Genomic DNA, 24,480 nt, shown 5'->3' with positions numbered 1-24,480 from the left:
AAACAGGGAAGGAGGTCTTCCGCGGGGCTCTTCCTTAACTGAGCTGCAGGTCGGGAAAGGGACCAGGGTTTGGGGCAGCCCCTGGGTTTCCAGATCCACAGATCTTTGAAGGCCTTGCTACTCCAAGCGTGGTGCCCTGACCAGAGCATCAGCATCGCCTGGGAGCTTGTTACAAGTGCAGAGTCTCAACCCTACCGTGGATGCACTAAAGAAGAATCGCATTTTAAGAAGATCCCAGGGAATTCTCTGAGGAGTACAGGTCTCCATCATGTGCAGATAGGGGTTTCTAAGGCTCCAGGCCCAGGGGTGTGGTGGAAAGAATGTGAACCCAGGAGTCAGACGGGTCAGGGCTCAAATCTTAGTTTACTTCCTAGCTAGTAAGTGAGGAAGGCACTGGTGACCCTGGACCAGCCACATTCCCTCCCTGAGCCTCAGCTGCCTCGTCTGCAAAATGGGATTGAGAGAGACTGCATAACGTGAGAGCACCTGCTGCACTGTTGGAGCTCAAGGAGTTTTCATTTCCATTTGGCCAATTCTGCCTGCCCATCCCTAGGCTGGTGTAGAGCGCCTCAACCTACTTCCCATATTCCCACCCTCTCCCTCATCCGCTTCCCCAAAGCCTGGGAAGGGTCCTTCTCTGCCCGGCCGAGTTCTCAGAACTCCCATTTACACTAGAGACAGCTGGTGCACATCTGTTGCTGATGGTAAGCAGGTCTGTCCGGTCAGCTGTAATGATGGCCACGTGCCACCAGCATGATCTCATTTAATCCTCAGGGCGATATCATGGGGCCGTACTATGATTATTGCCATTTTGCAGCTAAGGAAACTGAGGCTCAGAGGGGATAAGAACCCCAGGTCACACAGCTAGAGGGAGACAAAGCCACATGCCTCCGAAGCCGGGCTCCCTCCTCCATCCAGCATCCCATTCACATCCCTCCAGGACCTGCTGCTGCACCTTGCACACAGGACTAGTTTGCTGCTTGCTTGAGCAGTGCAGGACAGAGGCTGGTTGAAAGAGATGAGTCAGTTGGTCAGGGTTATGAGTGTGGCTGGTGTTAGGGGAGGTTTGGGGGCTACGGTCAAGACTGGGAAACCAAGACAGGCTTGGGAGACGTGGTCAGGGCCGGGGCCGTGTGGGGAGGGACAGCAGGACGTGGTCACGACTGGCAGGGAGTGCATTCTAGCTCTCTGGAATCCCCCTTGGCGCTAAGGGTGAGGTGGTGGGTTAGAGGCAGGAGGTGTTCAGGCTTCTCTGGACCTCCTCCTCTCTGTCCTTCTGCCTGCCACTCCCTGAAGCTGGAAAGGCCAGACTTAAGGCCCCAGCCTCTCTGCCCTTTCCTTTGCAGGACCTGGTTCTGCATAGCCTGAGGCTCCTATGCCACCCCAAAATCCTGCTCCTGCATGCTCACCTGCAGGGCTCCCTCCCAGGCATCACCCTCGACTTTTCCATCACTGCCAGCACCATCCTATTCAGCAAGCAATAGGGGTCCCCTGCCCAGACGAGGACCTTCCCACCAGAGAGCTGGTTCTGGAGCCTCAGCCTTGGGTTGAGAGGACAGGCTTGTTAAAGCCAGGTGTGGGGCAGTGCCAGAGGCTGGTGGCGAAGCCAGAGGCTGGTGGTGAAGCCAGCTGGGACAGGAAGGTCATCCAGCAAGCCTGTTCTGGGTGAGATTTTCCTGAGCGTATGTCAAATCACAGCCTATCTCCTGACGTGACAATCTCATCTAACCCTCCTGGAGCTCGTAATGCACTAACTCTTCCATCAACATGCCTTCGTCCTCTCCTGCAGGTAGCAGCCTCTATGCGATGGGAGGTCATGCCTGTGTGTGCAGGGGGGCGGGGAGGGTCCCGGGGGAAAGGCCTGCTGGCCGGTTGTCAGACCACAGTCTGCATCCCGGGATCGCTGGGGAGTAGCACGGGGCAAATGAACCAGTGTGGAGATGGATTCAGCGGCTGATAATTTCAGACACAGAAAGCACTAAGGTGTGCTTGATATTCATGTCAGACAAGCTGCGGTTTGGTTTCAGGCCCCTGTGGATCTCCAGAGGAGCGGGAAAAGGGAGCCAAAAGGGAAGAGGGGATAGAGAGAGACAGGAGAGAGAAGACGACCTTCAGTAATTCCCTTGAACTTCGCGGAATGTGGCTATGAATGAAGGGACCCACGACATTCCCTCCCAGCTTGAGCCCCAGCTCCCGCGCCCCATCAGAGCGCGTCCTGAGGCCCCCGAATGAAGCTGGAGCAGGACAGTCGGCTCTTCCTGCGTTCCAGGGCCCTGGGTGTTCTGGCCAAGCTGGGAGGCAGCTTGGCTGCTGCTGCACTGGCAGAGGTTTGCTGGGGGCAGCCTGCGGGACAGTCTGCCAGGCAGTTCCCAGAGCTGTGGGGACTGCCAAGGATGTGGGACACAGGGTGCAGGCAGCATCCTCGATACTCTGGGAAGCACTCACCACCCCTTAACCCTGGAAGGGCAAGGCCAGCGCCCCGGGATACTTACAAACACCTCAATGGTGACGGGGACAGTGCTGTTCAGAGGGGGGTTGCCAGCGTCCTTGGCCATGACCATCAGATAAATCAGCCCGTTGGGTATCTGTTCATAATCAAGGGGGCGGCTCACGCTGATCACTGAAATGACAGGAACGGGGCCACAGGCCCTTCGTAAGCAGACTTTAGAGGCCCAGTCAGCCAGGGCTCCCCTGTGGGCAGAGAGGGTGCAGCTGGCACAAGCCAGGCTAGCTCTGCTGCATTTCCCGCCCCTGCCTCTGAACTCCTGGAGCCTCGTGGTCTGGACTTAGGTTTACTGACTACGTGACACATGCCAGGCACCGTGCTGAGCCCACCAGCTGGTAACTATTTGGTAGTAATATAAGCCCCACCAGATAAGGAAACCAAGCTCAGAGAGGTTCAGTAACTTGCCCAAGGTCACACAGCTAGCAACTTGATAGAGCTGATGTTTGAGCCCAGGTTTGTCTGAATGCAGAGCCCAGACTCTTCCTCAGAACGCACTACTGCCTGATTATCTGTGTGTCTGTCTGTCTGACCCAATCATCTAGCACTCCCCCATCAATCTGGAAGCTGCTGGGAGAACAGGGTCATGTCCCAGGCTGTCTAGTGCTGTCTCTGCTCTCACTCCTGATCCCCTCCAGAGAAGCGCAGAGTCCACCCATTGAGTGCCCAGTGTTGGGCTGCCCGGGGCGGTGCAGACGGTGGGGCGTGGAGGGCAGCTCCCTCCTCACTGTCCTCTGGCCCCGTCCTTTTCTCTCATCACCTTTCTCCCCTCTTTTCTTCTCACCCTCCCCTCGCTTGACCCTGTGGCTCTTTGTGCCCATCCAGTGGTCTGCCCTGGGCACTGTTTAGATCCCTTGGGGGGACACTCAGGGTGTGGTGTTGCAGACTTTACCGGCAGAACTCTGCTGGACGGTGGGTGAAGAACCCTAACTCCAAAGGCAGACAGAGCAGAGAGGCAGGATTTTTGGGGGGGGGGGGTGTTAAGAGAGCTGCCCCAGCCCTCAAATGTCCCCCCTCCACACACGCCTGGACTGGCACCGTTAGTGCTCTTGTGCTAAGCCATCGAGGTCAATTTCGGGAGAGAAGGCATATCGGCCTGGAAATGGGGGCACGGGTAGTCTGCAACGGCATCACGACAAGATTACATTGCAACTTTCTATTTGGAAAATGGAAACCAAGTTATTGCTTTAGTAATACGAAACCTACGGAGGGTTCTTCTAGCGGAGAAGAAGGTGAGGTGTGTGGCTGCCCGGAAACGTGAAACGGTGGCTTTTTGAAGGAGGACACAGATTTACAGAGAACATTGGGCTGGAGCATCCAGAGTCAGGACTGCCATTTCTGAGCTTGCGTTTCCGACAAGCTGTGAGGTGGTGAGCACTGGACCCAGACTCATCCAGTGCACTTCCGTTCTGCTTTCTAATTCATCTTCAAGCAACAGGGAAGCTTCCCAGAGGAGATGTCCAAACGAGCCCTTACAGCTGGCCAGAGGTTAAAGGGAGGCAGGGCAAAGGGACAGGGAGAGAGGGCTTTCCCAGCAGAAGGAACAGACTCTGCAAAGACGCGGCAGTGACCACCGTAAGAGGAAAGAGCACCAAGGGGTTCAGAGCCTGTATCCTAGCTGGGGGAGGAGGGTGCTGAGAGACAAGGCTGGAGAGGCAACCAGGAGTTAGATCACAAGGGCCTCACTCGCAGCTTTGCTGTGTGACCTCAGGCAAGTCGGTCCTGTCGCTGGGCCCTGGTTGCCTTGTCTGAAAAACAAGGTTCTCTCAGGATCTTGGAGTTTGAGGTTGCTGCTGCTGTTCCCTGCTCAGGCTCTAGGGATCGGGACTCACAGCGGGGGCAGGCAGGGCAGGTCTAGAGTGTGGAACTGCGCCTGGCCAAGCAGGGAAGTGCCATGGCCTGGGAGGGCTGAGAGGCGGCCTCAGCATGCCCAAAGGATGGGGAAGCTTGGTTAAGAAGACTCCACCCTACAGACCTGCTCAGCAGCCTTGGTGAGAAACAGGGACCCCTAGGACTATGGTAACATCAGATGCTGGGCTGGCCGTGGGTCTAAGACCCAGAGACAAATCTGGCTGATCTGAGACAGAGATCCTGATCCTACAGAAGGCTGACCCCAGGCGACATGCTGCTCCAGCCCGCGGGAGCTGTGGGGCAGCTTTCCAAGTGGTCCAGGGTGTCTGGGAGACAGGAGGGCCCCTCCTGAGAGAGGAATGAGGATGCAGCCCTGCTCCCACCTGCCAGCCTTCCTGCTGAGGCTGGGACCCCAGTCCCAGCCAACACGTACCTCCATAGCCCTCGTACACGCTGATGTCGAAGTAGCTGCTGAAGGCGGAGGCACTGACGATGCTGTAGGTGATCTGGTTGTTGGGAGGGGAGTCTTCATCCGTCGCCTGGGAGGAAGAGGGTGGACAGGGCACCGTGATCCCTCAGCAGGCAGGGCCGGAGAGGGCAGGTGGGAGCGGAGGACTGACCCTCCCATAGCGCCCCTCCTTTGGGGGATCCAGGCCCTTCTTGTCCCTCAGCCGGAGGCCACCTCTGGCTCCCAGCAGACACCCTGCTCCCCTCCCTGCTGGGGTGTGGAGGGAGCTTGGGAAGCTGGGAGCAGGCTGGAGGCTTGTGGAGAATGAGGGAAGGCCGGGGCCTACCCTGAGGATGGAGAGGGTCACCATCATACTTGGTATGACTGTCTCCTAGAGCTTTCAGTCCCAGCTCGAACACCCCACCCACAGAGGTCTTGCCCGACCTCTCTACCCGGTTAGGGCCCTGCGCTGTGCACCCTATCAGCGCCCCTGCCCGACTGTAACCTCTTGTTTAACTTCTGCCCGCCTCGCTCAGACCGTCAGCTCCACGCAAGCAGGAACCCTATGTTTCTTGATTGCTGCTGCATACCTAGGGCCCAGCACAGTGCTTGGCACACAGTAGGTGTCTAATAAATGCAGGTTGCATGAATGAGGGAGGGAAGAAGGCACTTGGAATGGGGTCAGGGATCCTTCTCCCCCTTGACTGTCTTCTGGGGTGGCTTCCTCCCAGATGTTTCCCACCCAGAGAGCCCCAGGGGCAACCTACCACTCTGGCTGCAATAGGAGCTGGGCAGGGAGGGAGGGCGGGGTCCTGTGGGGAGCATGACCATGCTGGGTGGACAAAGGCTCCTGTCTTCTGTGCACCCCCCACGCCCATGCCCACCACTTTGCCTTCATACTGACTCCTCAGAAATAAGTTCTAAATGGAGCGCTGGGTGGGTAGAGGGGGGAAGGGGCACAAGGACACTAGAAAGTCTCCGGTCAGAGGTCACTGGAGTGTGGTGGGGACACATTGCAGGAGGCCACTTGGAGTGTAGAGCCCTGAGTTCTGGTCCTGGCTCTGTGACTCACTAATTCACTGTGCCTTCCGGGGTGGCCTCTCCCTTTCGCTTCCCATTCTGTGAAATGAATTGTGCCCATGGCCTCTGGCTCCTTCTAGCTGCAGCACTTCCTGATTCTAAGCAGCCATTAAAGGGCCTGGATGGGGGTCCTTACACAAGGAACTGCTCAGCACTTGCCATGGGAGATGGGGAGGGTGGGCTTTTGCTGAATGGAGACCTGAAATTTAAGCTGAGACAGACACTAGCCCCACTCAGTAACCAGGGACGTGAGGTGATGCTCAGAGGTGGCCCAACACAGACCAAGAATGTGACCCCCAAATCTGGGCAGAGTTCTTTGTGGATGGGAGGTTAGCACCTCTTGCAATGGCTTCCTGAGGGGGTGGTCAAGAAAGCACAGAGGGAAGCATAAGATGAATGGCCGGACTGCAGGACACCCTGGCATCTTACCCGGAGCCGCACCAGCTGCGTGACAGAAGGCTCATTCTCCCTCAGGGCACCCACATAGGCATCCTTTTGGAAGGTGGGCGCATTGTCATTGACATCCAACACGTTGATCCTGACCCGGCCTGTGGTCTCCTCACCGCCCCCGTCCCGGGCGATGACCGTCAGGGTGAAGCGCTGGATGAGCTCGTAGTCCAGTCTGGCGATCAGCATGATGAGTCCTGTGTCCTTGTCCAGGGAGAACCTGTGTCAGGCAGGAAGGAGGGAGAGAAAGGACATCCTGGTTTAAAGCAGGCTTGTAGATAAGGGCCTGCATTTACCAGCCTGTCCTGGCCCAAGGTGACAAACAGAAATGGATGAAATCTGAAACCCGCCTTCTTTTTCACTTGCCGTAATGGCCAGGTACTGAAAAAATAGGAATAGGTTGATTGAATCAAAGAGGAAATTCAGGCAGAATAAGCCCCTTCTTGCTACGAACAGGAGTTTCTGCCTAGTGGAGATATTTAGATGTTGGAGAACTGTAATGGTCAGATATTCCTACAACTGATACCACAGAAATACAAAGCGTCATAAGATACTATTATGAACAGTTATATGCCAACAAATTGGAAAACCTAGAAGAAATGGGTAAATTCCTAGAAAGATACAACCTACCAAGACTGAATCATGAAGAAATAGAAAATCTGAACAGACGGATTATTAGTAGATTGAATCAACAATCAAAAATCTCCCAATAAACAAAAGTCCAGGACCAGACAGCTTCACTGGTGAATTCTACCAAACATTTAAAGAACTAATACCAATCCTTCTCAAACTCTTCCAAAAAATAGAAAAGGAGGGAACACTTCCAAACTCATTTTATGAGGTCAGCATCACCCTGATACCAACACCAGACGAGGATACCACAAGAAAAGAAAATTACAGACCAATTTCCCTGATGAACACAGATGCAAAAATCCTCAACAAAATATTAGCAAACTGAATTCAACAGCACATTAAAAGGATCACACATCATGATCAAGTGAGATTTATCCCAGGGATGCGATGATGGTTGAACAGCCACAAATCAATCAATGTGATACACCACTCTAATGAAATGAAGGATAAAAATCATATGATCATCTTACTTAATGCAGAAAAGGCATTTGACAAAATTCAACAGCCATTTATGATAAAAACTCTCAACAGAGTATAGAGAGAATGTACCTCAACATAATAAAGGCCATATATGACAAACTCATAGCTAACATCATACTCAATGGTGAAAAGCTGAAAGCTTTTCCTCTAAGATGAGGAATAAGACAAGGATGCCCACTCTTGCCACTCTTAGTTAACATAGTATTGGAAGTCCTAGCCAGAGCAATCAGGCAAGAAAAAGAAATAAAAGGGATCCAAATTGGAAAGGAAGAAGTAAAACGGTCACTGTTTGCAGATGGCATGATATTCTATATAGAAAACTATATAACTCCTAAAGACTCCACTAAAAAACTGTTAGAACTAATAAACGAATTCAGTAAAGTTGCAGAATACAAAATCAATATATATAAATTTGTTGCATGTCTATGCACTAATAACAAACTATCAGAAAGAGAAATCAAGAAAACAATCCCATTTATAATCGCATTAAAAAGAATAAAATACCTAAGAATAAATTTAACCAAGGAGGTGAAACTCCTGTACACTGAAAACCATAAGACAGTGATGAAAGAAAATGAAGGCAGCACAAAGAAATGGAAAAATATTCTGTGCTTATGGATGGGAAGAATTAATATTGTTAAAATGTCCATACTACCCAAAGCAATCGACAGATACAATGCAATCCCTATGGAATTATCAAAATTCCAATGACATTTTTCACAGAAACAGAACAAACAATCCTAAAATTTGTGTGGAACCACAAAAGACCCCAAGTAGCCAAAGCAAGAGAAAGCAGAAACAAAGCTGGCGGAGCCACGCTCCCTGATTTCAAACTGTGCTGCAAAGCTACATGAGTGCAAACAGCACGGGACTGGCACAGAAACAGACACAGAGGCCAGTGGAGCAGGATAGAGAGCCCTGAAATAAACACATGCATATACAGTCAATTACTTTATGATGAAGGAGCTAAGAATATACAATGGGAAAAGGACAGTCTCTTCAACAAATGGTGTTGAGAAGAGTGGACAGGATAAAACTGGACCACCACCTTAAACCATACGCAAAAATCAACTTGAAATGGATTAAAGACCTGAACATAAGACCTGAAACCATAAAACTCCTAGAAGAAAACACAGGTGGTGAGCTCCTTGACATCGATCTTGGTGATGACTTTTTGGATTTGACACCAAAAGCAAAGGCAACAAAAGCAAAAATAAACAAATGGGATTACATCAAACTAAAAAGCTTCTGCACACAAAGGAAACCATCAAGAAAATGAAAAGTCAACCTATGGAAGGGGAAAAAATATTTGCAAGTCATATATCTGATAAGGCGTTAATATCCAAAATATGTAAAGAACTCATGCAACTCCATAGCAAAAAACCAAACAATCTGATTAAAAAATGGACAGAGGGTCTGAATAGACATTTTTCCAAAGAAGACATACGGATGGCCAACAGGTGCAAGAAAAGATGCTCAACATCACTAATCACCAGAGAAACGCAAATCAAAGCCAGAATGGGATATCACTTCACACCTGTCAGAATGGCTATCATCAAAAAAACAAGAAATAACAAACGTTGGCGAGGATGTAGAGAAAAGGGAACCCTTGTGCACTATTGGTGGGAATGTAAACTGGTGCAGCCACTTTGGAAAACAATATAGAGGTTCCTCAAAAAATTAAAAACAGAACTACCATATGACTCAGCAATTTCACTTCTGGGTATTTATCTGAACAAAACAAAAACACTAACTTGAAAGATATATGCACTGCCATGTTCACTGCAGCATTGTTCACAATAGCCAAGATATGGAAACAACCTAAGCGCCCACCAATGGATGACGGGATAGAGAAAATGCGGTGCATACATATACAATGGAATATTATTTAGTCATAAAAAAGAGGTAAATCTTGCTATTTGCAACAGCATGGATGGACCTTGAGGGCATTATCCTAAGTGGAATAAGTCAGACAGAGAAAGACAAATACTGTATGATCTTACTTACAAGTGGAATCTAAAAACAAAACTAAGCAAATGAGCACATAGATACAGAGAACAGACTGGTGGTTGCCGGAGGCAGGGGGTAGAGGGGTGAGCAAAATGGGTGAAGGTGGTCCTGAGGTACACACTTGCAGTTATAATATGACGAAGTCCGGGGATGCAGCGTACAGCACGGCGAGTATAGTTAACAATACTGTATTGCATGTTTGAAAGCTGCTAAGAGAGTAGATCTTAAAAGTTCTCATTACAAGAAAAAGAAACTTTCTAACTACGAATGCTGACAGATGTTAACTAGAGTTATTGTGGTCACCATTTTGCAATATATACAAATATTGAATCATTATGTTGTACACCTGGAACTAATATAATGTTATACAGTAGTCCTCCCTTATCCACGGTTTCACTTTCATAGTTTCTGTTACCCATGGTCTGAATATATTAAATAGAAAATTCTAGAAATAATTCCTAAGTTTTAAATTGCATGCCATTTTGAGCGGCATGATGAAATCTCGCATCTTCCTGTTCTGTCCACCCAGGACATGAATCATCCCGCCGTCCAGTGTGTCCACGCCCTATAAGCTCCACACTCGTTAGTCACTTAGTACCCACCTTGGTTATCAGGTCAACTGTCACAGTATCATGTGCTTGTGCTCAAGCAAACCTTATTTTACTTAATAATGGGCCCAAAGCACAAAAGGAGTGATGCTGGCAATCTGGATATGCCAAAGAGAAGCCATAAAGTGCTTCCTTTAAGTGAAAAGGTGAAAGTTCTCGACTTAAAAAGGAAAGGTTAGGTTGTTTCCATATCTTGGCTATTGTGAACAATGCTGCAGGAAAGAAAAAAATCCTATGCTGAGGTTGCTAAGATCTATGGTAACTTTTATTATAGTATATTGTCATAATTGTTCTATTTTTTATTAGTTATTGTAGTTAGTCTCTTAATGTGCCTAATTTATAAATTGAACTTTATCATAGGTATGTACATATAGGAAAAAACACAATATATATAGGGTGTGGTACTATCCATGGGCTCAGGCATCCCCTGGGGGTCTTGGAACACAGCCCCTGTGGATAAGGGGGAATTATTGTATGTCAATTCTATCTCAATTTAAAAAAATACATATATTTGAGCATTAAAAAAAGAAAAGAAATTCTGCCATCCCAGATGGTTTTGCACCAAAATGCTGTAAAGTGGCAGCAAAGCATCGAGCAAGGGGAGGGGCGGCTGGTCCTCTCTCGGGAGCTCCCCTTTGTCCTCTGCTTGAGAGACTGAGCCTTGGGGAAGGGCCTGGCGAATGTCTCCTGGGGAGGAACAAGGCCCAGCAAGACCATCCTTCTACCTGCTTCCTCTAAATTTCCCCTCAGAAGCCTCCTCTGAGTTGTCAGCTGACATTTGTGTGCCCCCACCTGGTCCACAGCTGCCAGCCACCAAGCCTGGAAAGTCCCGGCTCTGACACCAGGAAAGCCCCCGGCCCAGGAGATGGGAAGAGGTGAAGAAATCCAAGATGATCAGGCCAAGGCCACAAGAACACGGTCCCCTGAGGGACAGGGAGGCCTGTGCATTTGTGCCACTGCTGGTTCCTTCCTCCCATTTTGAGGCCCATCACAGAGTGGCAGAGAATGGCCGGGTATACCTAACAATGTCCATCTCTTCCTGGTCACTCACACAGACAGTCGGGGTCGGTAATCCAAGCCGACAGCCACTTCTTACTCATCCTGTTGGGTTTCCAGACGTATCAGACACTTCATTTTTAGAACCAGACCTGCCCTCTGAATTCAACTTGGCTTTCAATCTTGTTAAAAATGAGAGGGCTTCCCCTCGGCTCAGCTTAACTGAAGACAAGGGAAAGAGATGGCCCAGAACCATGGTGGGGGAGAAGGCAAGGCTGGCGCGGGTCAGGGGTGAGGCCAGCCACCTACCTAATGGCTGCAGCACGTTGGAGGCTGAGTATCCTGGCGGTGAGGACCACATGCAGAAGCCTGGCCCTGCATGCTGTGTGCTTACCAGCTGTGTGACTTTGGGCGAGTGACTCAGGCTCTCTGGGCTGCAGTTTCCTCATCTGCAAAGTGGGGATGATAATAGTGCCTAGCCTGAATTCCTCCATCATTTAGTTGTGAGGCTCCCATCAGATAATGTGTATAAAACACTTGGCAAAGAGTCTGACACATGGTAAGAGCTTCATGGATGCCAGCTGAGGTGCTGCTGCTGGCAGTGCCCTACCACCAGTGAGTCAAGGCTTCTTCACTCCCCAGACTAAAGGCTATCTTTTGAGGGTTGGAGGAACTATGCTCCAGATGGTTAGAGGACGGGAGCAGGACTGCACCACAAGCAGGGCCGACCCGGCAGAGGTTTGTGATGGGGCACACAGGGCACATGGCCCTCCCTGGGCTCTGAGAAGTTTCCTGGACCACGTGAGAGGCAGAGGGTCGCTGCAGAGGGGCTGGGGCAGGGTCTCACCTGTCAGGGTCATCGCTGAAGAAGTAGTTGACTTCCCCGAAGGTGCCCACGTCATTGTCTGTTGCCTGCAAAGGTGAGAACAAGACGTCATTACTGCCAGACCCAGCTGAGGCTCCTATCTCCCAGGAAACGTCCACAGCGAACCCAGGCTGTTCCCGTCCCACTGTGTGGGAGTTGTCCATGCTCCCACACAATGCCTCAGGCCAAATGTTCCAGAGCTGGGCTGTTCACCACGGCTGCCAAAAGGCACCGATGGCTATTTAAATTTATACTGGAGAGCGCAGTTCTAGTAGGTTGGTCTCACAGTTCAATCTCTAGCTTTGTGGAAGCACCCCTCCTGGACTCAGGTCAGGCTGGCTGGGCTTACTCTTTGCAGATCCTCCAGGGCATGGAGGAGAGATCCTGCACCTGTGCCTTGGGGTCATAACCTGTAGGTTTGTGAAGTATCACCAATGAAGGTGGGGATGGGTTCAGCCAGTGAGTGGATCCTTCAGTGACTCTTCCCCAGTCCCAAAGCCTCCAAGCCAAATGTGCTCCTCAGTGGGGGACGCCCCTGGGGGTATTTCCGGTGCCCCTCCCTTCTTCAACCCTGGGAATCACCCATCGCACTTGTAGGGCAGACTGTCATCTGGCTGGCAATCTCTTCTGCTGCACAGTCTGCCGCCCACCCCCACCTTCTTTGGCACCTCTCTCTGCTTGACCAAGTGGTCCAAGTGGCAGCCGCCTGCTCTGCTTGTGACTACAGGGACTGGGCTGGGAGTGGCCCTTGACCGCAGCTGGGGCCTATCAGAATCCTTCCCTGGGATCCTTCTTATTGTTGCTGAGGATAAAAGCTTTCCTCCAGAGCAGTGAAGCTGGGGTGACATGAACTGGGAGCTGCTGGACATGTGGGGAGGATGCAGGTCCCGCCAGAGGAGAGCTAGAAGAGAGGGGCTGGATCCTGGTAGTTCTAGAGTCCTGAATCTGACATCCCTTCCCACCTCAGTTTGGTTCGTGAGTCCAACAAGACCTCTTTCACCCAGGCTGGTCCAAGTTGGCATTCTGTCACTTGTAGTCAAAAGACTATAGGGAGAGAGGCCTACCTTATGCTGACGACAGTGGCAATGATGGTAAGATGGGGACCACTGCCAGCCTTCACTACCACACCTTTTACATTTTCAAAGGCCATCCATGTTTATGGGACCTCATTTCATCCCCAAAACTGTCACAACATGAGGGAAACAAACATTTCCACTCATCTCACAGAGCACAAAACTGAGGCCCAGTGTAACCCTGTCACCACTCTAGGTCACCAGCAGGTTACAAGCAGAGTGGGGCAGAAGCTGGGATCCCACATCCAGCCTGGGCCACCTGAGTGAGGCCTCTCTCCACCTCCTCCTTTCTCCAGGATGACGGCAGCTCTACTGGAGGCGTGGCCTCTGTGGCTGGGACCTCCGGGCTTCTGCATTGTCCCTGGGATGGTTATAGTGCACAGCGCAGGCTAACTGACACCATTCATTCATTCAATGAACAGTCACTTATTAAGCCTATGCTCCATGCCAGGCACTGTGACTTCCATTCTCTTCCAGGCCACTGCCCTGGAGCCAGACAAAGTGCCGCCTGCCACCAAAAGCCAGGAGGGAAAGGCCTTGGGTTGATCTTGGGGGTCCACGGACATCTGACTTACATTCAGGGCTTCTCTATAGGATCATAACCGGATAAAGGTCTGCTGCTAAAAATATTTCAACACCTCTTGATTTTTTTATCCAATTTTAAGTTTTTAGCTTTATTGAGATATAACTGACAAATAAAATTCTAATATATTCAAGGTTTACACTGTGATGATTTGACATATGCAAATATTGTGAAAGGACTGCTCTTACAGGACACATTTTCCACTCAGCGTCCCCACTGTTTCTGTCCCAGCAGACCGCTTGTGGACCTCTCTCCCTTCCCTGGGCCCGGCCAGGCTCCGAGGGCACGACAGGTTCTCAGAGGATGCGTGTTGAATAAGTGAGAAGGAAGACGCCGAGCTCTGTAACGGCCCTCCGACCCAGGACCGCTTCCGTGAGAAACCCTCCAGTGCCCTGAGCCATTCCTCACGACAACTGCTGTTTATCGACACTTCACACTTGTCACATATTTTATCTTCGTAGCAACCCTACGAGTGGGTACCACTATCAGTGCCACCTCTAATTTACAGATGGGGAAACTGAAGCACAGAGAGGGTAAATACCTCACCTAAGGCTTCACAGGGCAGAGTCGGGATTTGAACCCAGTGCCCTGCCCTTAGCTTCTATGTGTTATTGATTCTAAACTGAGAGAACTTGTTCTCAGAAGGCAAGACGCCTGGTTATTCCAGGGGAGAGAAGACCAAAGCCCCTAATAAGCCTACCTCTCTCCCCACCTTCCAGGGACCAGAGGAGAAGTGGGGGTGGAGGAGCCCCTAAGTTCCCTTTCGTTCTGCTGACAAATAATCATCACCATGTGTGCTGTATTCAGGCTACAACTGCAGCTGGGTCTGGAGAAGAGCTGGCCAGATGCCATCGAGCCCCTTGGCGAGGTGTCAGTGTGGGGAGAGACCCCAGTTCCAGGCCAGTGTCAACAGCCCAGGTCACTGTGTGACCAAACAGTAACCTCCTGCGGCCTCAGTGACCCCATTTGTTAAAGAAAAGGGTTTGGGGGAGCGATGACGGCAGAGCCGCGTCTCTCAGGCCCCCCTCCCAGCAGGATGGTGCCTGGCACACGGCAGGGGCTTCACAAATGCTGGAAAGATAAACGAACAAATTCTAGTAAGAAGGGGGTGGTGGAGAGATGGGCGCAAGGATGAGGAGGAGAGGATTCACAGGGAAAGGGAGGGGCGGGGGGGAGAGCGGCTGGGGAGTGCAGAGGGGTGGGGGGGGGAGAGGACTGTGCCCAACCATGGGGGTCCCCTGTCCCTGAAGGTCACATCTGGGCTGTGGTGACAAGCCCTCCATATCTGGGTGCCCTGCAGAATCGCACGTGAACTGTCTGGGCAAGAAGGACCCCTGAGTTCCCCTTGTCCGGTCCCCTTTGCCCTGGGGCCTAAAGCAGCTGAGGCCTAGGGACATTAGGTGACAAGACGGGACTGTCTTCTCTCTCCAGGCATCCTGCCCACCATCGCCCCAGTCCCCACCCCCTCCCCCAGTGGACTGGCACAGCCATGGCTCCCTCAGTGACCCCCTTCCCCAGGGGCCTCTTGCTGCCCGCCCAGGCCGCCAATGCTGACCAGGGAAGATTTGTGAGTCCTTTAGTGCCACCGTCTAATGACCGTATGAAATACGTATGCCTGGTGAGGAGGAGAGGGAGAGCTTCCATTTTTCAAATGCATGAAGCAGAATAAGAAGATGAAAAGCTGCTTCTGTGGTCCTGCCAGGGTGGGGGCAGCCAGCACTGACACCGAGGGCCTCGCTGGGGCGCCCAGGCCAGGGCCGGGCTGTGGTGGGCCAGCTTAGGGGCCCTGTGCCCAGGAGGAGGCAGCCCCGCTGAAGGCCCTCTGGCGCTCCCTGGTGCCCTCAGGGGACAGTTCCTCCTCGTCTCCATGCATTCTCCACCTGCACTCCAGCCTTACTGCTGGCTCCAGCCTCCTGTCTGACCCAGCTCCCAGACCCGACCGACCGAGTCTTCCCATGCGGCCCCCTCTGCCCGGATCGCCCCCTCCCTCTCCTGCCTGGCTCACCCACTCCTGTACTCCCTGACTGCCCGAGGGTGGGTAGGGCTCTGCCCTGACCGCACTGTGGAGCTGGGGCTGTGGAGCCTGGACATGAAGGCTGCGCAGGAAAGCCCCTGGTATGGCTGTCATCTGTAGCTACATCTGCAGCCACATCCACATGACAGTATCAATGTACATTGTTGGATGCTGCCCACACCGTACAAGGGAGATACTGTTATAACCCCTGTCCCCGGTCTTAACAAATGAGACAGAGACACGATGATGGAAAGTCACTTGCCCAAGACCTCACTGTCCTACGGCAGAGCTGGCCTCCGAATCCCCATGTGTAAAACCACTGACCACCTTGCGGGACAGCCCAGCACTGGCCGGGGTCACTGAGGCCCAGAACAGCGCTGCAATGCCAGCCCGCCCAGCAGAGGGCGCTGCCGGGGCAGGCAACCGGCTCCTTCCCAACCATCCCAGCCCCACTCGCGGTTATGGCACTTTTTAAACAACCTCCTTCCCAGGGCTTGCTATGTGGCTGACCAACTGACAGAGCAACGGACGAGTCAAGTGCCAAACAAGTGCCCCGGGGCTCACTCTAGGAAGGAGGGTTTGCAGAGTGGCCAGGGGCCTGTGCACGGAGAACAAATACCTCCTCATGCCAAGAATGCTTCCTCCCTCCTGCCACGTTCTAGGAACCAGCACCCGTCCCCTGGCCAGGCTGGGTGGCTCTCATGTCGTACCTGGCGACTCTAAGAAATGCCAACCCAAGGTCCCACGTGAGCACCTCACTGTGCTGCAGGCTCTCCCTCTTGTGCCTCTGTGTCCCCAGTACTACCCCACCAGGGCTCAAATCTCACCCACAGGGACATACTAGTGCATTTTACTGCTTGCCAAGACTCTCACAAGAGGCTCAGGGGCAAGAAGTCAAAACCAATGGCTAAAATGATTTTCCTCTGCTCCCAAACCTTCAATGGCTCTCCACTGCTGCCGAGTTAATTCCAGACCAGTACTAGCTGGCCTTGGCGGTCTTGTATCCTCCTCTCCCTGATGCACCCAACCTGTTCTCTCATTGTCTGGTTGTACCATCCCTTTGTTCCACAACCGCTTTCCAAACTCCAGCCCACTCCTCAGTGCCCACCCCAAGTGCCCCCTCCCTCAGGGAGCTCCCCAACTGCTCACTGTTCTTGACCCCAGAGCTCCTGGATGGATCTTTTTTGGAAGTCATGGCACAATCTGCTGTTCCTGAAAACCGCCTTTATATGCCCCATTCCCCATGCCTGACAGACAAGTCTGTATCTGCCCATCGGCAGACGCCACAGTGGGCAGTGAGCCACCAGAGTGGGGCTGTCTGGTTGCCCCGGGGTGCAGCTGGGGTTTATAGAGCATCTCCAGCAAGCCTCCCAAGCTGATCTCCCACCCAAGCTCCCTACTGGCCAAACCCCAGAGGCAGGAGCGGGGGCTCACATAACGGGCATGCAGTCAGCCTACAAGGCAGGTGCAGAGCGGGTGAGAAGGGCAGGGTGTGTCGGAGGGGGCAGATGGAGAAGCGCGTCACGGAAAGAACCTTCCGAAGACAATGACCAGACTCTTGCTCAGCCCTATGCTCAGGAAAGATTTTCAGAGCTTTTCCAATGTACCAGCTACTGTGCCCAGCACTGAAGTCACGGCCATGAACTTGACAACGCCCTCCCTGGAATGTGGCTTACAATCAGACAGGGAGACAGACAATAACGGAGGAGAGAAATAATGAAATAACTCAGTGGTAAGAACTGTGAGGAAAATAAAGCAGAAAATAGGGTAGCAGGCGACGGGGGTTGCATTTTAGATTGATGAGTGGAGAAGATCTCTTTGGCAAGGTGTATATGGGTCTGTAGGACAGTCACTGGCTGGACACTGACAAGCCCAGGTAGCTGCTGGGGAGAGTGCCCTCCTGCAGCTTGAGGGGGCTCAGAACGTCTCAGCCGCCCCCACCAGCCCCCCCCAGGGGACACATCCACAGCCCAGGAAGACCGGCTGGCAGGTCAGCATCTGTCCCTGTGGTTAGCACATGGGGAGAGGGTGCGGCCGGGACGGGCTGCTGCCCAGTGCCTGATTTATAAGGCATCTCCTCTGATTCTCCCCAACACTGGCATTACCAGCAAACTAATTTCCTCATTTGGGCTTTTATAATTGCATCCGCGAGTGCTTATTTCCGTGATGGACAATGCCAGCAGAAGTGTAATTTTCTTCTGCTGACAAAAAGGAAAAAAATAAATACACACAGGGGGACATTCTAAAGGTTAAGACAAGGTGAGGCTGTTGTGGGGGAGGAGCTGCATCCCCCAATTGGCCAGCCCAAATCAGAAATGCCCATCGCTCCCCAGCTCTAGGGTGGGAGGGGCAAGATGGTGCCCTGCCATTCCCCTGAGTACTTCCGACGTGCTGTGCACCATGCCCAGCAATTCCCACGCTTCGCTTTACCCCACCTTCTCAAGCCCTATGGGACCAGCACCGATATCATCCCCATTTTACAGATGGAGGGTTCTGAGGCTCAGAGGTCCATCAACTTGCCCAAGGTCAAAGGGCCACAGTACTGGGACAGGAACCCACATTGACTCCCGGGCTGTGCTCTTAACCACTCCCCTCCCCTACTCTCCCTGTGGGCGGGGCCGGGGAGAGGTATCTTCCTGTAGTTTGAGAGCTCAGCCATGGGTTGCAGGGTGCTCCTACCAGGTCGCTGTCCTCACCCTGTAGAAGCCAGATGTCCCCACAGGCAGTCTCTCCTTCTTGCTACAGTGGCTCTGCCCCAGCCTCTGCCTGGACATAGTGGCCCCAGCAATCTGGCCCTGCCCATCAGCTGAGGCGGCAGGGGTCTCCAGCTTTGTTTCCTAGGACGCAGGCCCTCAGCCAAGACCCTCAGACACCCAAGCAGATGCTTTCCACAGTCCTTCAAAGAAGCCCCCACTCCTGCCCCAAGCTTGGTCTTGGTGTGTGCAGGTGGCTCAGGGCCTAGACTGGGGAGGCTGAACGGTCTAACCTGAGGTCACTGCCAAAGGCCAGGCTAACTTGGCTGGCTGCAGCTGCCCTTCCTGACCAGCCCAGGGCTCCTCTCCCAGCACCTCAGGATAGAGCTCTCCTTCGACTTGTATGCCAGGGCTCCATACCCAGTCCAGCTGCCTGCTCTCTGATGCTCATTGCAACATCTCATGCCACTCCCAGGGGACCCACCAGTTCAACAGAGGTCAGGTTCTCCTGTCTCCTTTTCCCCTCCCCAGACCCCTCTTCTGCCCCAGCCTGTTTTGTTGGTGAACGGTCACCACCTCTCACCCTCTTCCATTCGTTTGCCCTGGACAGAGGGCCTCCCCTCCAGGATCCCTGCTTGCCAACACTCTGTCCCCATGCATCCCTGCACCTCAGCTGGCCCTCCTCATGGCCTTGCAGACACCCATCTGCTGGCGCTGGGCCTTATGCTCCGACCCAACACCTGCCTGCTCTGGTGTCTCCCGGTTTCCCTCCAAACTGTGGCCTATGGTGCCGCTGCCCTGACACGGCCAAGCCCCTCCCTGGGACAGTCACCCTCCTCTCTCACAGCTTTAAACACCCTCTACCCTTCTTTATAGCTTGAAAGTCCATCCTTGTGTCTTCTCTCTTCTTGTGTCCTCACACTTCCCTACCTCTCTCCACACAGACACACACACACACACACACACACACACACACACACACCCATTTCTCTCTCTCTTCCCCTCTCTGTGTCTCAGGCAGCCCCCGGTACCTCCCTGTCCCATCCCCCACATACTCTCATAGAAACCTTCTCTTTTTCTGTCTGGCTCTGTCTAGCCCATCCCGCTACACACTCACACACTCGCACCCATCCTCAGACTCAAGCAACCCCCACCCTACCCCGGTCTCAGCCCCTGTTGCCCCCCACACCTCCTCCTCAGCCACCTGTGCGGCCGTCCCGCAGGCCGGCAGCTGGCAGGCACACACTCAGTCGCTCCCCACCAGCCCGCACCCCCGTCACGCATGCACGCTTGCCCAGGCGCCCTGCACGGGGCTTCTGCTCTGAAGCAAGGCGGGCCCAGCTGCCTGCCCAGCAGTCCCGGCCCAGCAACGGCGGCAGGCGGCGGCGCCGGCGAGCAGTTCTGCTCCCGTGCACAAATCTGCAGAGAAGGGCACGCGGTACAATTTGTTCAGGAAACAATAGCAATGTTTGACATGTCATAAGGATTGATGGAGCAGAAATTTACATGGGAGAATGCATTTTTAAACAGCTCCACGGAGCCCCGGTGCTTCGCTGGTAATGCTTTCCACATTCATCATTCGCTGAGTCCCTCTGAGTAACTCCTTAAACTATGCGAGATTAACTGCTTTCTTGCAAGCTCTGGGGGGTTGGGGTGGCCAGCGTGAGGCAGGAGGGACTCCACTGGAGGAACCCTGTGGCCCAGAGGCTGGGGTGACCTCCACTTGGCCGGATTAGGGCCACGTGGCTGGGTGATCTCCCCTGTTCCCGCACTCCCTCCCATGGTTCCGTGGATGAGGATCTCGGCCTCTCTCTAGGACACAAAGTAGAAGTCAATGGCCAGGAAATATCTTGTCTGCCTCACACTTCGGGGGAATGCTTGGTGCCTCAGTCTCCCACACCCCCACCTCTGTCATCTTACAAAGGAAGCTATGGAGCCAGGGCTGATGAACGAGGGTGTGGTCAGTGTCAAGTGGGCAGAGGCAAGGTTTGGCTGGAAGCTGCTGCTCTGAGCACCTTCATGGGGGTCCCTGGGCCAGAGGAAATGATTGCACTCCTGGAAGGAGAGGAAATGATGGTGGCTGTATGGAAATGCTTCCCATGGGACTTTGCGTAGGGGATAAGAGGGCGAGAGCTCCAGGTGAGCAGTGGTACAGGGAGTGAACAACGGGTGCAGGAGAGATCATGGGGAGGCTGCGCATCACAGGAAGAAAGATACATTCGGGAAAGCCCCTGGGTCCTGCTCTGGGCCGTCTGAGCTTACAGGAGGGCTTAGAACAAGAGGGTGCTAGTGGGGACAAAGGCTCAGAGCACATGGTAGGGTGGAGTCGCCAAGTGGGAGGGCAGTTAGGAAAGGGTGGGGATCCAACTGGTGGTGGGGCTGTAGAGAAAGGAAAGGCGGCCCATCCTCTCTCATGTTCCATTGTGGACCTGGGAGAGCCACCACTCCATAACCCCTGCCCACGGCAGACAGCACTAATGGATCACTGGAGTACAGAGGCCTCAGGATCTCTCTCAACCCTTTCTTATCGACAGCCGCTAACAACCAACTGCAGTGGACCTTGCGTCAGAGCCTCTTTGCTATTCCTGCTGGACTCTGTTCTTTGAGAGTCAGAAATGTGCATCTCCTTAGGAAGCACGGTGCAAGACCAGGCACAGAGGTCCTCAAAAAGGATTTGTGGCTAAGTGCCGAATCATGAAAACACCACTGAAATGGGACAGAGAGATCTGGGTTCTGGTCCAGCCTCTGCCCTAGCCATCCATCTGTGGGCCTTTGTGTCAGCAGTAGGCTTTGGGGCCTGTGCGCTTCCCAGACTCCGGACTGGTCTGGTTCTGTCCACTTCTGCTCTGATGCCAGCAGCCCATCCTCCACCAGAGCCAGAGGGAGGTCTGACAATACAAGACACCACTCACCAGCTTATAAGGCTCCCAGAGCACTTAAGGCAAAATCCAAACTGCTTGGCCCCTGCCCTCCTCTCCTAAGCTGTGTCCGCAATCACTCTGCTCCCTCCCCTCAGCCTGCAGGTTCCTCACAGGCCAAGCCTGTCCCTGCCTCACAAGCTTTGCACTGGCGGTTGGTTCCCTCGGCCAGGCCAGGAGGCTCTTTCCCACATCTCGGGTGGCAGGCTCCTTCTCATCCCTGGGGCCTCAGCTGCAGGGTTCGATTTACACTTGTGAAGACAGTTGCGTTTGTAAAAGCTCACTCTGACTGCTGCTGGAGGACAGACTCCTGGGGCAGGAGCGCAGCTCGGAGCTCAGGTAGTCACTGCGGCTGCACAGGCCATGGGGAGAGCGAGGGGGTGGGGGCCACGGTGGTCAGGGGCGTGCAGGGCTGAGAGGCAGCTGGGCTCAGCCGGAGCTGACAGGTCCTGATGGCAAAAGGACGTGGTGCGGAGAAGGGCATGGTTTTGGCAAGAATATGTGGGCAAAGCTTTACCGGCTGTCTCCTCCTGCTAGAATGTAAGCTCTCTGGGGGCAGGGTCTGAATCTGTCTGGATCCCCACAGATCCCCAGCAGCCATCAGTGCTGGAGACCTTCAACAGAGAGCAGGTGAACAAATGAAAAAATGAATAAGGAAAGTACACTTGATGACTTATGAGCTCCCTTCTACCAGTGACAAGCCAGGAGTCACAAATTCTGAGCAGGTGGACTTCTAGGGAGGGAAGGACACCAGAAGGATAATGATGGTAGGAAGAGGAGAAAGGCAGCAGGGAGAGAGGAGGAGGGGGAGGGAGGAGGGAGGACGAGATAAAGAGGAGAGGAGAAAGAGGAGGGAAGAGGAGGCGGAGACAGACGATGAAGACAATGGAGGATGAAGGAGGGAGAAAGAGATCAAAGGAAGGGGAGAAGGAACAACTACCTAACTGCCACTCTAAGCCTCAGTTTGCTCATCGGTAAAATGGGGCTAATAACAGTACCTGCCCCATGGGGTTGTTGTGGGGATTAAAGAAGGTGCTTTAGACCAGTGCCTGGCAGATAGAGACTGCTTTCTAAGCGCAGCAAGTATTAGGATTCCCGTTCTCAACTCTCACGGCTCTCTTTTTCCAGCCCCCACACAAACATGCTCCTGCTGAGCCCCCTCTCAGGGCCTGGGCTGTGCCAGCAGGGGGCCAGGTGGAGGGGAAGTGGTGCTGAGCCCTGCAGGAGGGGCCCATGTATTAACGTTTCAGCCCTGCGGCAGGGGGAGGAGGAAGGAGAGTCAGACTGACAGGTGCCCCGAAGCTGTGGGGTCCCAGCTTGCTTGTTATTGCAGACACGGTGTTGTTCTTGGGCTCCCCACCTTCTTCTTTATTTCTCTTTATTTTATTTTAAAACCTGGAAATAAAAATTGATGGGGAGCAAATTGCTCTGGCCAGCAGCTATGTGCTTAAAGGAGTTGTCGCGGGAAAGCAATTATGGGACGTCAAAGGCTGTCAGGTGGCCAGCAGCTGCCTGCGTCCAGTGCCCAGCACTGCCTGGGGGTCCCAGGGCCTCCTGCTGGGGAGATGTGTGAGCCAGCTGGAGGAGGAGTGTGGGGGCCCCCTCGGAGGCAGGCGGATAAGGGAGATCACTGCCCTGCTGAACGTCACCTGTGGGCCTGGCACTGTGTGAGGAGCTTGACACGATTTGTCCCTAATCCTTAAAACAACCAGGAAGACAGAGGTCACAATCCCATTTTACAGATGAAGCCAGTCCAGCTGATAATAACTGCAAAAATAGAAAGAACAGCTCGCCCTTGTTTAGTCCTTCCTGGGTCCAGGCATTACTCTGAGAAATCATGTGTATAACACGTTTCTCTTCCATTCCCACTGAGATAAGTACCAAGTACCCCCACTGTATGGATGTGAAAGTGCCCGACTTTGGTGGAAGCTGCTGGTGCTCACCTCCACCTGCCAGAGGCTGCTTTACTGGGAACACCTGTGCCTCCTTGGCCTGTGGCCTTTTTCCTCAAGGAAGCAATTGGCATGACAAGGTGCCCACATCCCCAGAAGCTGCTCTCACTCAATGGGGGCTGGGAATCAATGGATCAGGACCCCAGGCTCCTCAGCCTGAGGTGGGATGACTCAGGCACAGCCTCTGTCCCCAGATTTCTGGGTGTCCGGAGCCCCAGTAGCACCCGTGGCAACTGGCTTCACAACGTCCCCTTTAGTGACCTCATCTCACTTCCCACGCCCATCTGAGTTTCCTGGGGTCACCCCCCCAAGCACATGGCCTGGCCTCCAGTCCTTGCCTCAGGGTCTGCTTCTGGGGGAGCCAGACCTCAGACAGAGGCCTCAGGCTGGACACTGGGCACACAACGGTGGGCCAGAGAGCATGCTCTCTGCCCTCATGGTGCTCACGGCTGCAAGGCTCAGGTAGAGCAGGTACTGGGCCCAGGGCCCCACAGTCAGTCTCTGGCAGAGCTGGGATTTGAACTCTAGTCTGTCTGGCATTCACACACACACACACACAAAGCAAAGAGAGAGAGAAAAAAATCCTGCTCTCACCCTTCTACAACACTGTCCATTCTCTCATGCCCCTGGGCTTGAGGAAGACTCAAATTGAGTGACTTTTTTTCTTTTTTTAATCACATCTGACCATCAAACAAAGAAAAGTGGGATGCAGAAAGCCATTTTCCGGGGGATGCAGGAGGAGGGAGGGCGGGCGACGGGCTGGCTGGGGGTGAGCGAGACATTCACAATCAGAAAGAACTCAGGGCCTCTCCGGGGTCAGTTATCAAGCTGAGATTATGGGGTAGAGGAAGAGAAAGGGAGGGTGCCAGGAAGATGGGACACAGTGGCTGAAGCTCAGTTAAGTGGGACTTTATGTGCAGAGGAGATGGAAGGAGGAAGAGAAGACAGGCCAATCAACCCCCTGGGGCAGCAGCCAAAGCATGGCTGGGAACGCCTCCCCTCCATTACTGGATCTCACCACTGTAGCCCCCACCCCGAGTCTGGCCCCCTCCCTCTTCTCCACTGTCCCTGTGGGATGCAACAGACAGCTCCAGGTCTAGTGTGACGGTACCTGAGTGAGTGGGGGTTGGTCTCCACCCACCACCAGGACACATCCTCACTCCAAGGTGACTGGGAGCCCAGCAGCACACCCCCCATGCCTGCTGCCATTGGTGGGCACTGATTGGGCCGACACGTGCTCCTTGCTAATGAACCGTATTGATTCCACATTCTCCTGTTGTCTCCCTAAATGGCAAGCCACACATCTGATAGATTAAATACCCACAC

General features: G+C 53.3%; 1 protein-coding gene across 1 annotated transcript in view; it reads right to left on the bottom strand.

Moving 5' to 3' along the window:
• The window catches only part of LOC123275617 (cadherin-23-like), a 323,533-nt gene that overhangs the window by 46,088 nt on the left and 252,965 nt on the right, over nucleotides 1-24,480 (bottom strand). The window contains exons 14-17 of the mRNA XM_070489764.1: nucleotides 11,904-11,968; nucleotides 6,312-6,549; nucleotides 4,788-4,893; nucleotides 2,493-2,620 (exon numbers count right to left, since the gene is read on the bottom strand). Coding sequence (XP_070345865.1) covers nucleotides 2,493-2,620; nucleotides 4,788-4,893; nucleotides 6,312-6,549; nucleotides 11,904-11,968 — 537 coding nt within the window. The remainder of the gene's footprint in view (nucleotides 1-2,492; nucleotides 2,621-4,787; nucleotides 4,894-6,311; nucleotides 6,550-11,903; nucleotides 11,969-24,480) is intronic.

The sequence above is a fragment of the Equus asinus genome, chromosome 2, assembly GCF_041296235.1.
Source record: "Equus asinus isolate D_3611 breed Donkey chromosome 2, EquAss-T2T_v2, whole genome shotgun sequence".
Classification (NCBI taxonomy): Eukaryota; Metazoa; Chordata; class Mammalia; order Perissodactyla; family Equidae; genus Equus; species Equus asinus.
This window is presented reverse-complemented; position numbering and strand designations above follow the sequence as displayed.